This window comes from Hemibagrus wyckioides, linkage group LG08, assembly GCF_019097595.1.
Source record: "Hemibagrus wyckioides isolate EC202008001 linkage group LG08, SWU_Hwy_1.0, whole genome shotgun sequence".
Lineage (NCBI taxonomy): Eukaryota > Metazoa > Chordata > Actinopteri > Siluriformes > Bagridae > Hemibagrus > Hemibagrus wyckioides.
In genome coordinates, this window is record NC_080717.1 from 13,672,935 (window position 1) to 13,687,960 (window position 15,026).

Here is a 15,026-nt window from a genome sequence, read left to right on the forward strand (position 1 = left end):
TCTGCACTTCCCCCTCCAACCCACCAGAAGGAAGAATATTGAGCTGCCTGAACCACTCGGTTCACTTCTGGGTTCACAATCTGTGAAGTATTCTTAGTTTTCAGGGCAATTCCGAGCCGAGCTGTATTTTGACCTAGTTCTGTTGTATTTTTTTTTTTTTTGAGTTTTTGATGGTGTTTTATTGTCTTCATTTACTATGCTGATTGTGTTTATTTTTGGTTTATGGACTGTTCACCTGCCTTGCCACTTCATGTTTTGCCTGCCATTTTGGATTGTCTGTTTGGATTATATTTTCAATAAACTCTTCACACATGGATTCAGCATCTGCTACTTCTGATCCCTACTTACAGAATACTTCGCCAGTTATAAATCCAGCAAATATGACTCAGCTCCAGGCCATTGTGGCAGATCAGGGCAAAGCACTTGCAGCCTAACAGGAGCAGGTCACCACGTTTCATAAAACCCACACCCAACTGGTTCAAGCTCAGTGCGGTCTTCCTGCGTCCAGGCTAGAACCTCTCTGGATGGCGCTACCAGAAATATTTGACAGGTCAGAGGACCAATGCAAGGACTTTTAATCCAATGTGACATCTTTTTCTCCCATCAGCCTGAGGTCTACCAGGAGGAGTCTACTAAGTGTGCCTTCATAATGACCCTGCTCACTGGGAGAGCCCTCGACTGGGTGACAGCAGTATGGGATGCCAACACTCAGGTATGAACCTCCTTTTATTATTTCTTTCAGCTCATGCGGGAGGTGTTTGAGTACCCAGCGGGGGGTTGTGACGTGTTTGTACAGCTCTGCAGGGTATTCAGTCAGCAGCTGATTACAATTCTAGACCCAAGCAGGTGGAATGATGTACTGTAGCTCTAAAGACCATATTCAGGGATTAATTAGCTTATAGGGACCAAGACACCACACTCTTTCAGTGCATCACCCTCCTGGACAACCTCCTAAGAAACCAATACCCTGGCTGCACATCACACTCCTTGCCTATGCCAAACCTCCCAACCCCATGCAGCCAGGTAGGAACCCCGCCTTCAAGTCTGCTTGTACTGTGGCCAAGCCAGACACCGCTGCACCACATGTCCAGAAAATCTGGCCACAAGGTGAGTCTTTCCACTTGCCTCTAGAGCCTTCAGTTACCGGTTTATATTAGCTATGCTAACTAAGACCATCATCTCTCAACCCTGATTGATTCTGGGTGTCTGGTCAACATATTCCATGCCAACTGGTTAAAGATCTCCAGCCTACCCACTGTACCATTCTCCATTCTGATGAAGATCATGGTAGTGGATGACCAACCCAGCAGGGACAGCTACATCCCTCACCAACCACCCCATTACTCTCTAGATTAGATTATTCCAAGTTGAGGAACTGGTACTGCTCATGACCTCATCAACCACCAACCAGATCATCCTCGGGTTCCCCTGCAGATTTCATTGCAACTCAAAGGACTCTCACACTGGTCCACCAATGCTTCAAGAAAAACATCAGGCTTCCCACATCCGTAGAGGGAGACCAGAGCCGGCCCATGTGGTCCAGTCCCATGAGAGTACCATGGACCAAGTGAGGTCTTCAGCAAAGGAGTACGCCTCCAAACTGGCTCTACACTGACCATGGGACTGTGCAATCAAACTCCGGCCTAACATGCCTAACAAGATCTATCCTCTGAGAGCTGAGCCATGAAGGGCTACATCAAGAAAGCCCTGGCCACAGCCTTCATAACACCATCCATATCAAAAAAGAAGGACGGTGGCCTCAGGTTCTGCATAGACTAATGAGGCCTAAACTCCACCACCAGGTACCCTGACACACTGCCACTGGTCCCTCTAGCCCTCATCTCAAACAATCTCATACGGATACATGAGGGTGATGAGTAGAAGACAACGTTTAAACATGAATATAATGCGAATATATAGTCATGCAGTATGGTCAGACCAATGCTCCCATCAAATATCAAGCTTTTGTAAACAAAATTTTCAGGGACTTGTTTAACGTGTGTGTGATTGTTTACATGGACAGTCTAATTTACTCAAAAACTCCGGAGCTCCATATTGCCCAAGAACACCTGGTGCTATCTTGGCTGCTGCAACACCAACTCTTCATCAAGGCAGAGAAATGTGAATTACACTAAGATACAGTCACTTTCCTCAGATATGTTGTCAGTAGCCGAGGGGTGAAAATGGACTCAAGCAAAGTCAAGGCAGTCATAGAGTGGTCAGTTCCCTCTAGTGTCAAGGAGTTTCTTGGCTTAGCCAAATGTTACCAGCATTTCATCTGGGCTTACAACTTCATGGCTGCTCCACTTTAGGTACTGCTACATGGTAACCCTAGGAAGCTGATCTGGTCTAAAGCTGCCAAAGAGGCCTTTGAACAACTAATACAACAGTTCACCACAGCCCCCATTTTGCACCACCCTGACACCAATCTTCTCTCTCACACCACCATGATCCATTCAGCAGAGACCTAAAAGCCAGAACCCATTCTACCAGGCTTGCTGGTCATAGAACTTATATGCTGGGACTTATGAGCCCCCACCCCCTGAGTGCCCACCATCTCATCTCTACATCCCCACCGATCTCTGACAGAGAACCATGCAGTAGGTGCACACCACCCCAAGCTCAGGCCACCCATAGCTATACCACAATCCTGGTCGTGGTGGACCGATTTTTCCCAGGTCTATAAAGTGGTCCCCCTCAAGGGCTTTGCTATGGCAATGGAGATGGTGAAAGCATTGTTCAACAATGCATTTCTTCACCTACAAGTTCCCTGAGGACATCATGTCAGACTGAGCAGTCCAGTTCATTTCTGGAAGGCTTTCTGCAAAAGTCATCAATGTCATTCTAATGTCCAGCTATCACCCACAATCCAATGGCCAGGCGGAACACCTAAATCAGGAACTAGGCCACTACCTACAGGTCCACTGCTGCCAGGAACAACACCAGTGGAGTGAGTTACTTCCATGGGTAGAGTATGCACAAAACTCCCTTACACAGTCATCCACTGGCCTCATCCCATTCCAGTGCGGCCTCAGCTATCAACCCCCTTATTCCCCTGGTTGGGTGAGCCACCCGGTGTTCCAGCTGTTGACAACTGGTTTCAGTGGAGTAGAGGAGTCTGGGAGAGTGTCTATGTATGGCTCCAGAGGGCAATGCAGTATCAGCCAGTACAACTGGCCTAGCTCTCCACAAGAAACCTCCACCTCAAGGTATCATGCAGAATGCTTAGCCTGAAATGTTGGGCCATTCAAGACTTTACACCAAATCAACCATGTGACATACCGCCTGCAGCTACCAGCCACATATTGCATATCCCAAAGTTCCACGCCTCCCTCCCTAAACCCAACATGGACAGCTCTACCACCTCCCCTCCACCACCCATAGAGATCGACAGAAGCCAGGCAAACCTAGTCCTCAGCTCCCATGTGGGCATGTGCCATTGCATGTGATTGCTCTAAGAGTCAATTGCATCCAACAATAACGGTGCTTTCTCATACATTGTCAATAGGCAGTTCACCTGGATGAATATTACAACATAAAATAATGTTGAGTTTGGCTAGACATTGGTTAAAATCAGTTGTTGGTTAGACCCTTATGTTAAATGATGACAATCATTTTTGTGCAAGAATAACCAGTAAAACAATAACCATAATGGAATACTGGGACACTTTTTCCTGTAAAGACAGCTTATATGGGATTAATTTGACACTACTTTACACATGGTATCTGGTTTGTTTTTATTGCTGTACATACTGCGTGACTATTTTGCCATAAATTTCAAATCATTGCCTATCTATTGGTAAATAGTAAACAGAACATGTGCCACACAGATAAATATTGTATTACAAATGCTATCAAAACTGCTCACTAACCTGTGTGCCTCCTTATTGGCCTGGTTCAGATGGGAAGACATTCCTCAGCTGCTCAATCACCTGCTGTAGCTGTAGCACTGTGTCCTGCTCTGGCTCCAAATCTTCACCTGTAAAGCAGTCACCTTCAGGCTACAGCTAAACCGACACTTTAGAATTTTTATATCTCTTGCTGTACCAAAGTCTAACACAATAATAACACAATAAATTCTAGATTTAACCTGTAGCCTCAGTGTCTGTGGTCTCTTTGCTTAGTGGCTCCCCCTGGTGCACTGCTGACACAGGCGAGGACAGAGAAGATGGAGCTGATCCATTGGCTTCTGAGTCATCTTTTGGCTAATAAGGTCACAATGATAGGGAATTGTGTTATTTGGGCACTATATTCATTACATTGGCAATGCCTACATTTTTTCTTCATTTTGTCATAATTTACTTTGTCAATCATCTTATTTATCCTTAAATATATCTCTTTCTCTGACTCTAATACCCTCTCCAATATTTGCTTTTATATGTGTTATCATTTACTTACCATTGCATAGCTGTACTGGAGTTCTTTGCCTTTCATTGTCCTGATTTTCATTGCATTCTTTTCATCTGTCACAAATGAACCCTTAAACTTTCCTTACTTTCCAGCTGCCTTCAATCTTCACAATTATACATTCAGTCTTTACAATGCTGAGTTCAACAAATATTCTTTATTCAAGGCTCTGTAAATCACCTTTTTCTTCTCTCTTTCTCATTAACATTTTTATCAGCCATCTTATCCTTTATTTCATCTGAGACATTACTTCTGAGTCAGTACTATGTGAGATCAAATATCCTTCAAATGTATGTTTCCAAACCTGCAACAGTAGCTCTCTGAGTCTATGGAGCTGTGACTCCAATTGCTTGTTATGATCCTCCAGTATCTGCATGCGTGTCTCCAGGCGACTTTTGTGTTGCCTCAGTACTCGAGCCTCAGCCAGGAGTTCCTCATCTTGCTGTCCAAGAGGCAAGCCCAAGCCTGAGATGCCCTCCACCAGCTGCGGTGTTGCTGCTGCAGCCTCCTCATGCTTCCACTTCAGCCGCCGATATTCACCCTGTAGCATCCTGCACATACTTATCTATCACTATCACCAGCTTTGTTTTTATAATTTGTTTTATAATTAGAAGTTGTAACAGTTCTATGAGTGCTTTATATAGATTGTGATTTAAATGGAGCTCTCAGAGGAAAAAAGCTGGAGACCCCTGGCTTAGATAGAGGTCTTGAAAGAGAAAATCTGGAGTAAGTTAGTTAAGAATGCTAACAATGATTAGAGTACCTATAATTGATTTTTGAAAAATATCACTGCCTTATAAAAATATCACTTTTAAATATTATTGCAATACTAATAGGCTTATAATAGATCCGGCCATCACGTGGACAATGAAACCACGGACAACAGCATGAAATACAGATTTCTAAAGTTTGCAGTTATGTTGCCGGCCTTTGTAATTAAGCATGCTTTACTGAACAATTATTTGGTAAATTATTACTCAAAGTTCAGAGGTTAATAATTAAAAAAGGGAACTTACTCATATAATATAATTGCTTATGGTAGTTAAATATGTAATTATATGTTGTATTATATGCTGTTATTCATCTTTCTGCTGTTATTTGTAGGTGTGAAATGTTCTACAAGATGTGAGTCTTAAGTAAGAGAGCACTAGTAGTTTATTCAAACCACTGGAACATAAGTCCAGTGGGCACAGTGGATGAAAAATGGTAGATTTCTTTTATATTCTGGCTTGAATTAGCTCAGCGCAGTTTTTGGTATTTTATAAAAGGCTTTATTTTAGGCCTCCATGCTCTCATTTAGCTTGTGTATATAACTTCCAGTTAACAAAGCTAATAAGAAAGCAGAAGAAATTAAAAAAAAACTTTCTTTAAAAAACAAAGTAGCTAAATACATTAAATAAAGAAATCACTGACTGTGCTATGTATAGTATGTAGTGTGTGTGTGTTTTTGCACCCTCACCTGTTCTCGTTTTCCAGATGGGCAAGTGTTCGCTGCAGTTCCTCTTTGTTTTGGCAGTCAAGATGGGAGAGAAAGTGCGGCTCAGGTGGATGGTCATGTTCCAGAGTGGGGCTGGAATGACGCAGGAGGTATTGATCTTCATCCCTGACCCGCCATGCACAAGAGATAACACATCTTGAACTGAAACACCTTGTTCAACTAACTCAACAGCCTTTCAGATTAATATTAAAGATAGCATCAAGCATTCTGACATTTCAACAAAGATTCTAAATTTTCTAGAAGAATGTATTTTTTTTTCCTCACATGTATATATCTGCTGGGGGCACCATGAGACATAATTTGGCAATAGAATTGCACACATACATACATATCTCATTTTATACAATTGAGGGTTAAGGGGCAGCTTGGTGGTCCTGGGATTCAAACTCACAACCTTCTGATCAGTAGTCCAACACCTTAACCACTAGCTACCCCTACCCTGATATGCAGACAACACACAGACAATGCACAGAGAGACTAAAAGCAACATTTACAAATGCATCACTACTAGATACATACACTGTGCAGAGAAGAACATGCACACATACATACTAATTATACTAAATCATATACACTTCCACAAAGAGATATACAAACACACAATAAATGAAAGAATGCTGAGAATTAACATGCCAAAAGACCACACTGAAACACTGATGACAATCCATTAATTAAGATGCTACCACATTATATGATCAGCATGTCAGCTCAGCAATGCTCTGCCTAATTATCTGTACACTGCAACAGTGAGCCACCTGCACCTATTATTCACAAGATTTAATACAATTCTGAGCCTAATTCAGACCAAAACATAATTATATCAGCTTTTGTGTTGAAATGCCAATGGTCTGTTTGAAACAAACAGCATAATGATTTTGCACCCAAAAAAGCACATACATGAGCCATGTGTTTGTCTCTTATATAAAACAAGTAAAGATTACTTAACAATGACAGTAACACTACTACTCCTGCTGCTGCAACTACTACTAACAATTAATAATAAAAATTATTACTGGATTATGTAATATACAATATACATTTTAGGCCAAATGTCAGTGCTTTAGTGCAAAACAAATGTCACTACCTGTACCATAAATAGAAAAAAAAGCAGGATAACCAAAAATATTGATTGTTTATGACCAACACACACAAAGATAATTACTGTGGTAACTACAAAACATTATAACACATTCATGCAATTATTCAGGTTTTTGCTCATACTGATTCACTGGGCTGATAATACCACTTTTACATCAAGCCCTCGCCACATTTAAACACATACTGACCAAAGACTAAGACATGAGAGAGACATCATTGGCTATTATACAGAACAGACAAAGTCAGTTTTGCATAGCATAGTTTTGGAGTCACATGTTCCAATATTATTGATCAATGGAAAAATGGGTGGGTTCAAACAAATTCAAATAAAATGCCGCATTCTAGATTACTTTTTCTACAACCACACACCTTATTCACAAATCACAAAATTTTATAATTTTATATGGCAAAGTAGATGTGCCATGGGTTCTTTTCATTATCTTCACTATCTGATTTTTTGTATGACTGCCTAGTCTGTTCCATGCATACACACAAACACACACAAGGCATTAATGAAAACTTTCAGTGTGTGTGTGTGTGTGTGTGTTTGTGTGTGTGTATTGTTAACCGGGGGGTGGGGTGGGGGGTGGGGGGGGGTGGGGGTTGGTGCAGGTAGAATACTCACAGACTTTCATCAGGAGAGAGGCTGTCAGTGAAGAAGGAGCAGCTCTGGCTTTCCATTTCTGCCAGCCTAGAAAGTTTGCAGGAAAATGACGAAAAGAACAGATATAGACACAAAGGGATGTAAATTATGAGATCATATTGGTCTTTCACAAAACAAAGCACATTCAGTAGTCATACTAAATAAACATAAAATTCAATCTGTATGTTAAATATTTACAAGTATTCATCAGATCTAGAATATGAAAATTATAATTATTTATAATGATCTTTCTAGAGAAATTACTTATAATAATCTTTCTAGTGAAAGACCTAGAGATTAGAATAGTCTGCTATGACTACTCTTAACCATAAAACACCATATGGCCAACAATATGTGGAGGCTTGATCGTTACACCTATATGAGCTTGCAGGACATTCCATTCCAAAATCATACACTTCGAAAATTATTAAACTCAAAACTAAAAAATAGGAGCCTAGCCCAAACCTTGAAAAACATGGCACTATGCAGTAGGTAGTGGTCTCCTTGCATCCACCAAACCCAGATTCATCCACTAAACTGCCAGTTAATTAAGCATGAGTCATCACTCCAGGGAATTGGTTTTCACTGCTACAGAGTCTATTGGCAGCATGCTTTAAAACTGCTCCAGCCAATAGTGATCTTAGTTGATCTTAGAGTGCACCTGCTTGGCCATGAAGCTCCCAACAGAATCAGAATCACCTTTATTGCCAAGTACTTTGGCTTTTACATTTACAGGGAATTTGCCTTGGTGTATTGGTGCACAGTATAGTAATATTAATAGTAAAAGTAATATTAAGCAAGGAAGCATAAATATACAGAACCTATGAAAACTATGAGAATAAACTTTAAAATAAAAATCAAACCAAATTAAAAAAAAAAAACATTAACTGTATAATAGGATGTAAAAAAGGATGTAAAAAAAGTCAACAATTTAGCAAATGGTAAATTGCAAATGCTACACGCAGTGCAGATGAAACATTAACTGTACATTAGTGGACCAGTGCAAATGCTCACAGTTTGAGGTAGGAAGATAAGAAGCTGCAGGTGCAGTACGGCTGTCTGTAATGTAACGCATATGAACAAAACAAAGTGGGTTGAACGTTATGTTCAAGTAGGTGGATAAGAGACCATAGTGGGTCCTGGATATTTTTGATAAGGCCAGTTCCTGATGAAAAGAAACTGTTTTTGTAGCAAGAGGTTTTTGTCTTGATGGACCGCAGCCTTCTGCAGGAGGGGAGTTCCTCAAAAAGATTGTATCCAGGGTGAAAGGTGTCAGCCACAATCTTAACTGCCTGCTTCAGTGTCCTGGATGTGTACAGGTCCTGAAGAGATGGCAAATTGCAGCATAGTGAATGTCACACTGCAGTTTATTTTGTCCCTAGTAGTGGCAGCAACGTACCAAGTGGTGATGGAGGAGGTGAGTATGGACTCAACAGTGGAGGTGTAGAAGTGCACCATCATTGTCGTTGGTAGTTTCTTTAGCTGCCGCAGGAAGTACAACCTCTGGTCCGCTTTTTAAATTAAAGAGTTTGCAGCACCCACTTGAAAACCTGGGTGATGATGGTTCCCAGCAGAAAATGAAAGGAGTCCACAGTATTGATTGGGGAGTCACATAGAACTATAAGTGTTAGGTTCTTTCTAAAGTGTTTTCACAGCATTAAGCTCCAGGTTGTTATGACTGTACCAGGTCACCAGATGTCACATAATTCTTCTGCTAGAGTTTCCAGAGGCTGTTTGAAACTCTGTATTAAGTGATGCAACCGATTATGGGCATTTTTGTATGCCATGCATTGCAGCACTTGGTTACCCTGCTTTGTGAATTTGCGTGGTCTATTGCTTCACGGCTGAGCTGTTGTTGCTCCTAGGATCTTCATTTTCAGAATAATAGCACTTAGTAAAGCAGCTCTAGAAGGGCAAGAATTTCACAAATTGAACATCAGTATGACCCGTATTACTGCTTAAACTATTAATGTTTATCTGTGAAGACTGCAATGGCTATGTCTTTTTATGCACCTGTTAGCAATGAGTGTAGCCAAAATACCTGACCTCATTAATTAAGAGGGGATTTATATACTGTGTATATACATAGTGTATTAAATATCAGAGCTAATTTTTGTGATGAAAGATAATAAATGTTCAGCAATTACCCCCTTTCACTCACAAAAAAACTAAACTAAACAATTATTCTGCTCAAAATATATGATGAAATGTAAGATTATTGCATTTTCTTTGAAAAAATAAACTACACAAAAACTTCAAAATTGGATGACTGGACTAACATAAAACTTAACTGTCATCAAGTTTATTAAGATTGAATTATGGAATTGCAATTGGACTCTGGACTTTCTCACACACCAACCACAGTCTGCCAGACTGGACAACCTAACATCCTCCAGTCTCATCCTCAACACCGGAGTTCCCCAAGGATGTGTATTGTCCCCTCTCCTATACTCCTTCTTCACCCATGACTGCATACCTGTACATGCCTCTAACAGCATTATCAAGTTTGCAGATGACACCACGGTGATAGGCCTGATCAGAAGTAACGATGAGACTTACGGCTTACAGGGAGGAGATCCAGCACCTTGTGACTTGGTGTGGGGACAGCAACCTGGAACTGAACACCAAGAAAACAAAGGAGGTCATCCTGGACTTCAGATGTGCTGGGAATCATGCTCATGCTCCCATTCACTTCAACAGAGCTGCTGTTGAGTGTGTAGCTTTAAGTTCCTCAGGGTCCACATCTCAGAGGACCTCACCTGGTTCATGAACACCTCCTTCCTGGTTAAAAAGGCACAACAGCGAAAAAGGCCCACCTCTGCTCCAAGATTCTTGTGAACTTTAATTTCTGTACCATTGAGAGCATTATTACCAACTGCATCTCAGTCTGGTACAGCAACTGCACAGCTACAGACTGTAAAGCCCTTCAGTGGGTGCTGAAAACCGCCCAACGTATCATTGGCATTCAGCTACCCTCCATCAATAGCATTTACAATAAACACTGCCTGTAGAGGGCGAAAGGCATTATCAAAGACGACTTTTACCCGAATCATGGACTATTCACCCTTCTCCCATCCAGAAGGTGTTTTAGTACCCACAGAAACAGACAGAAATAGCTTTTTATCTGTGGCTGTTTCTTTACTGAACAGCTGATCACAATAATACACTGTAATATCTGTGTATATTTACTTTACCTCACTACTATACACCTGGCATCTTTGCACTATAGAAATTTTATCTAATCTAATCTAATCTAATCTAATGGAAGAGTCATTGAACTACACTGTTTGACCAAACATTTGTGGCCACCTGGCCATCACTGCTTTTTAAACATCCTATTGCAGATTTATTACCCTATTTGCTGCTAAAATAATTCTTCTAGGAAGGCTTTCCACTAGATTTTGGAATATAGAGGTGGGGATTTGCTTATAGCACACTACTTATGAATTTGTAACAACAAATGAGATCATCAGACAAATATAATGACAAATATTTCTATAACTAAATTATTTTAGTCAAAAGATGAGCTATTGATTTCCTTCTAGAATTAACAGTGTTTCTTATATGCAAGTCTAAATATTTACGTCTTGCTTAACTGCATCTGGCAAAATGTTGGCTTTACGTAGGCCTGATAACCAAGAAATACAAGCCCAGCTCCAAAAAATCAGAAGTCTCTAATGAGAGTAGATGCCATGGCCATTTGCAGGATCAAGGAGCAACTCAAGGAACTCTGTTCTTTAATTGGCTAAAATCACACTTAGGAGAGAGAGAGAGACAGACAGGGCTTCATAGTCTCTAAGTTTGTAATAAAACATAGCTGAAGGCATGAGATAGTATGTGTATGTATGTGTATGAATAATAAATGGCCTACTAATCTATCAATCAGACAAAGTTGACAGATATAAAGTTGTGCTCAAAAGTTTGCCTACCTTGGGAGAATTTGCAAGATGTCTACCAGTTTTGAAAGAAAACATAAGTGAGAAGGCAAAACAAATTTATTTTTTCTTATAGGACTCAAGTTCATAAGTAAGGCATAACAGAATCATCAAACAAAACATGACAATTAAGAAAATGAGGAAATAATCCCGGTTCAAACCTTTAGTTCTTAATATTGTGTATTAACCCCTTTAGCATCAATGATGGCATGCAGTCCTTTAAATGAGCAGCCATGAGCAGTTTTCATGCTGTAGAATGCAATTTGTCTGCCATTATTTTCTGATAACATGCTACATTCATCTTGCCATCAATTTCAACTAACTTCCCTATGTCACTGGAGCTCACACAGCCCCCAAACATAAGAGATCCACCACCATGCTTTACAGTGGGGATGGTGTACTCTTCACCATAGGCCTTGTTGACTCCTCTCCAAATATAATGTTTAGGGTTGTGACTATAAAGTTCAATTTTGGTCTCATCACTCCAAGTGACTCCAGAAGCTGTGAGGCTTGTCTAGGTGCTGTCTGGCATACAGAAAGCAGGCCTTTTTGTTGCATGGGCACAGTAACGGCTTTTTCTTGGCAACTCGGCCAGGTCATTAGTTTTCAAGTACCTCCACATTATAGTCCTTGAAATAACACCACTTTTTTCCCCGAGCAGCCTGTATTTTTCTTGGAGTTGTTTGTGGGTATTTCTTTGAGTCTCCAACAATTCTTCTGGCAGTAGTGGGTGAAATCTTTTTTGGTCTACCTGACTGTGGCTTATTATTGACAAAATCTCTTATTTTCAGTTCTGACTGGCATTTTCAAATATATTTGTTAAGATACTGTATCTTTTTATATCCTTTTCCTGCTTTATAAAGTTCAACAACCTTATTACGCAGGTTCATTGGCAGTTCTTTTGTCTTCCCCATGATGCAGGATCCAGCCAAGTCAGTGCATCACCTCATAAGCTGAGAAACTTACTGACTATTTATGCATAGACACTAATTACAATTACAACTAGAATGTTGCATTTCCAGAAGAATTGCGAGTGTGATTGCTAAAAGCAAAGCAATATGTTGCTTAAACTATTGCAAGACATGCTCAAATAATATACAAGCTAAAGTCACAGTTAAAGTTTAAGGTAGTTTATGTGTCTGTAGAGTAAGAATTCAAGCTGTAGGAACAGTTTAAAGACAATGTGACCTTAAAAAAACCCTCACTCTAGCTGATGTCACACACACACACACACAGTAGCGGTCTGCAGTCCGTGAAAATGCATTTAAAAATTCATCTAAAATAAATTCAGCATGAAAAGTAATAGCACACTTAAGCATTTTAGCGTTGGAACCATGTTTCTAGCTATTATTGTTTAGGACTAGTAGCATGCTTACGCAATCACACTAATCACAGGTGTGGAAACTTCACTTTTATAGCTATTTAAATCGCTGTGTGTCAAACTGTGTGTTTATAATGTGGCCAAACATTCAAGGATATGTAAACTTTTGATCAGAGTTGTTTGGGTGCTCCAAACACTGTTAGCCAGTCACCAATCTCAGTAGGGCCTCCTATACTACAAATATTTGAGACACACAGCCAGTTGTTTACCAGAGTGCTGGACAAGGCTATACACCTAGTGGAGTGAGCTGTAATCTCTAGAGGTGAAGCCACACAGAGCACCTCATAGGCCTATGAGATAGCTACCACTACCCAGCACAAGATGCTGCTTGGAGACCGGATTGCTTTTGTTGCGGCTGGCAAAGAAGACGAAAAGGGAGAGGACTTATGCCTAGAGCTCGTAAGTCCCAAGAACCTGAACTGGGCACAGCAGGTGCAGTCTCATTCCATTCATCAAATGGAATTCGTGGGGCAAAGGGCAGAAGGCCTGTAGAAAGGCCTTGCCTCAGCAGGAATCCTGCTTCCCGATGATGTGCTCTGGAGTGTAAATTCTCAGCAAGAGAAATATGGTATCTGCCCAGGGCAAGATCTGGTGCTTCAACCTGAACAGAGGGTGTGAATGCAGACCGCCATAATTATTGATGGAGGGAACACCAAAGGCAGCCCCTGAGCTTTGGGAGGAAGAGTTTCAGCACTAGAAACACAGCCCCCATCTTCAGGCAATCTGTGTGCCAAGAGAGACAGAAGCCCTCCAAAATGCTATAGGCTGGACAGCCATCTAGGACCACTCTCCAACCCAAGAGGGAGGTATGCGATGGTGACACACCCTAAGAGTGGGACTCAAGGTGAGAAACTGGGGTCTGTCCACACAAGAAGGATACAAAGCTTGCGACACATAACCCTTGTGACCTTGAAAAGGGTGTCTGTGGGGATGAAAACCCCTTTCTCCTGAGTCAAAGTTGAAATGGCCTCATGTGTAGCAGATCTAAAGGAGTAGCTTTGGCCGCTACAGTCATGAGCCGAGCACCCTCTAAGCCTGAGAGACAGAGAGGCACTGGCCTAGTCAGATTTTAAAGTCAGACCTTTACGGCAGAAAGAACGGAATTCCCCAGAGTGGGAGACAGACTGATTTGATTCATCTTGGCTCAGTCAAAGGAAGTGGCAGCCAAGCATCTGGATAACTGAGTACATAGATGCCCTGGGGAGCAATGATGCCATAGTCAAAGTCAAAGAAGCTTTATTGTCACTTCAACCATATATAGCAGATGCAGTACACAGTGAAGTGAAACAACGTTCCTCCTAGACCAGAGGTGCTGCACATAACAAAGACAAAGTACAGTGACACAGACAAACAAAGCTATAACAGAGATAAAAAATTAAACTATACTTAAGGTGCAGTCTTTAAGAACTAGACATATAACAGAAGTGCACAGGAAGACAAGACAAGACAAGACAGTGCAGTCAAAACATATAGGCCGACTTTGTGCAATGAGCAAGACAATGTGCAAAGAACAGTGTATACAGTGATTGCAGATATTAAAGCGACACATGTAAACAGGATTAATATAAATATATATAAATGTAAAGTGGCATGTGCATGCAAACAGGACAATTTAGTGTGTGTGTGTCTGACTATGTCCAGCACAGTTCAGTTCTCCTCTGAGATCAGATTTTGGTTGTACGTGTGTGTGTGTGTGTGTGTGTGTGTGTGCGTGCATGTGTCCTGCTCAGCTCAGTTCTCTTTTGAGATGCCTGATTGCCTGAGGGAAGAAACCGTTTAACAGTCTGGTTGTGCGGGTCCGAATGCTTCGGTACCTCTTAACGGATGGCAGAAGGGTGAAGAGTGTGTGTGAGGGGTGTGTGGGATCATCCACAATGCTGTTAGCTTTGCGGATGCAGCGTGTGGAGTAAATGTCTGTGATAGAGAGAAGAGAGACTCTGATGATGATCTCAGCTGTCCTCACTATATACGCTGAAGGGTCTTGCGTTCCGAGACAGTGCAATCCCCAAACCAGGCAGTGATGCAGCTGCTCAGGATGCTCTTGATGGTCCCTCTGTAGAAGGT

General features: G+C 41.3%; 1 protein-coding gene across 12 annotated transcripts in view; it reads right to left on the bottom strand.

The window, feature by feature from the left end:
• Nucleotides 1-15,026, bottom strand: part of drp2 (dystrophin related protein 2) — a 171,416-nt gene that overhangs the window by 24,987 nt on the left and 131,403 nt on the right. For 10 of the 12 annotated variants that reach the window (XM_058396900.1, XM_058396894.1, XM_058396899.1 and 7 more), the window contains 5 exons: nucleotides 7,629-7,694; nucleotides 5,867-6,010; nucleotides 4,712-4,958; nucleotides 4,091-4,205; nucleotides 3,873-3,979 (listed from right to left, as the gene is read on the bottom strand). In XM_058396900.1, coding sequence (XP_058252883.1) covers nucleotides 3,885-3,979; nucleotides 4,091-4,205; nucleotides 4,712-4,958; nucleotides 5,867-6,010; nucleotides 7,629-7,694 — 667 coding nt within the window. In that variant the 3' untranslated portion in view covers nucleotides 3,873-3,884. Of the gene's footprint in view, nucleotides 1-3,872; nucleotides 3,980-4,090; nucleotides 4,206-4,711; nucleotides 4,959-5,866; nucleotides 6,011-7,628; nucleotides 7,695-15,026 lie in introns of those variants that run through there. The other 2 variants (XM_058396904.1, XM_058396903.1) reach the window with 2 other exon arrangements.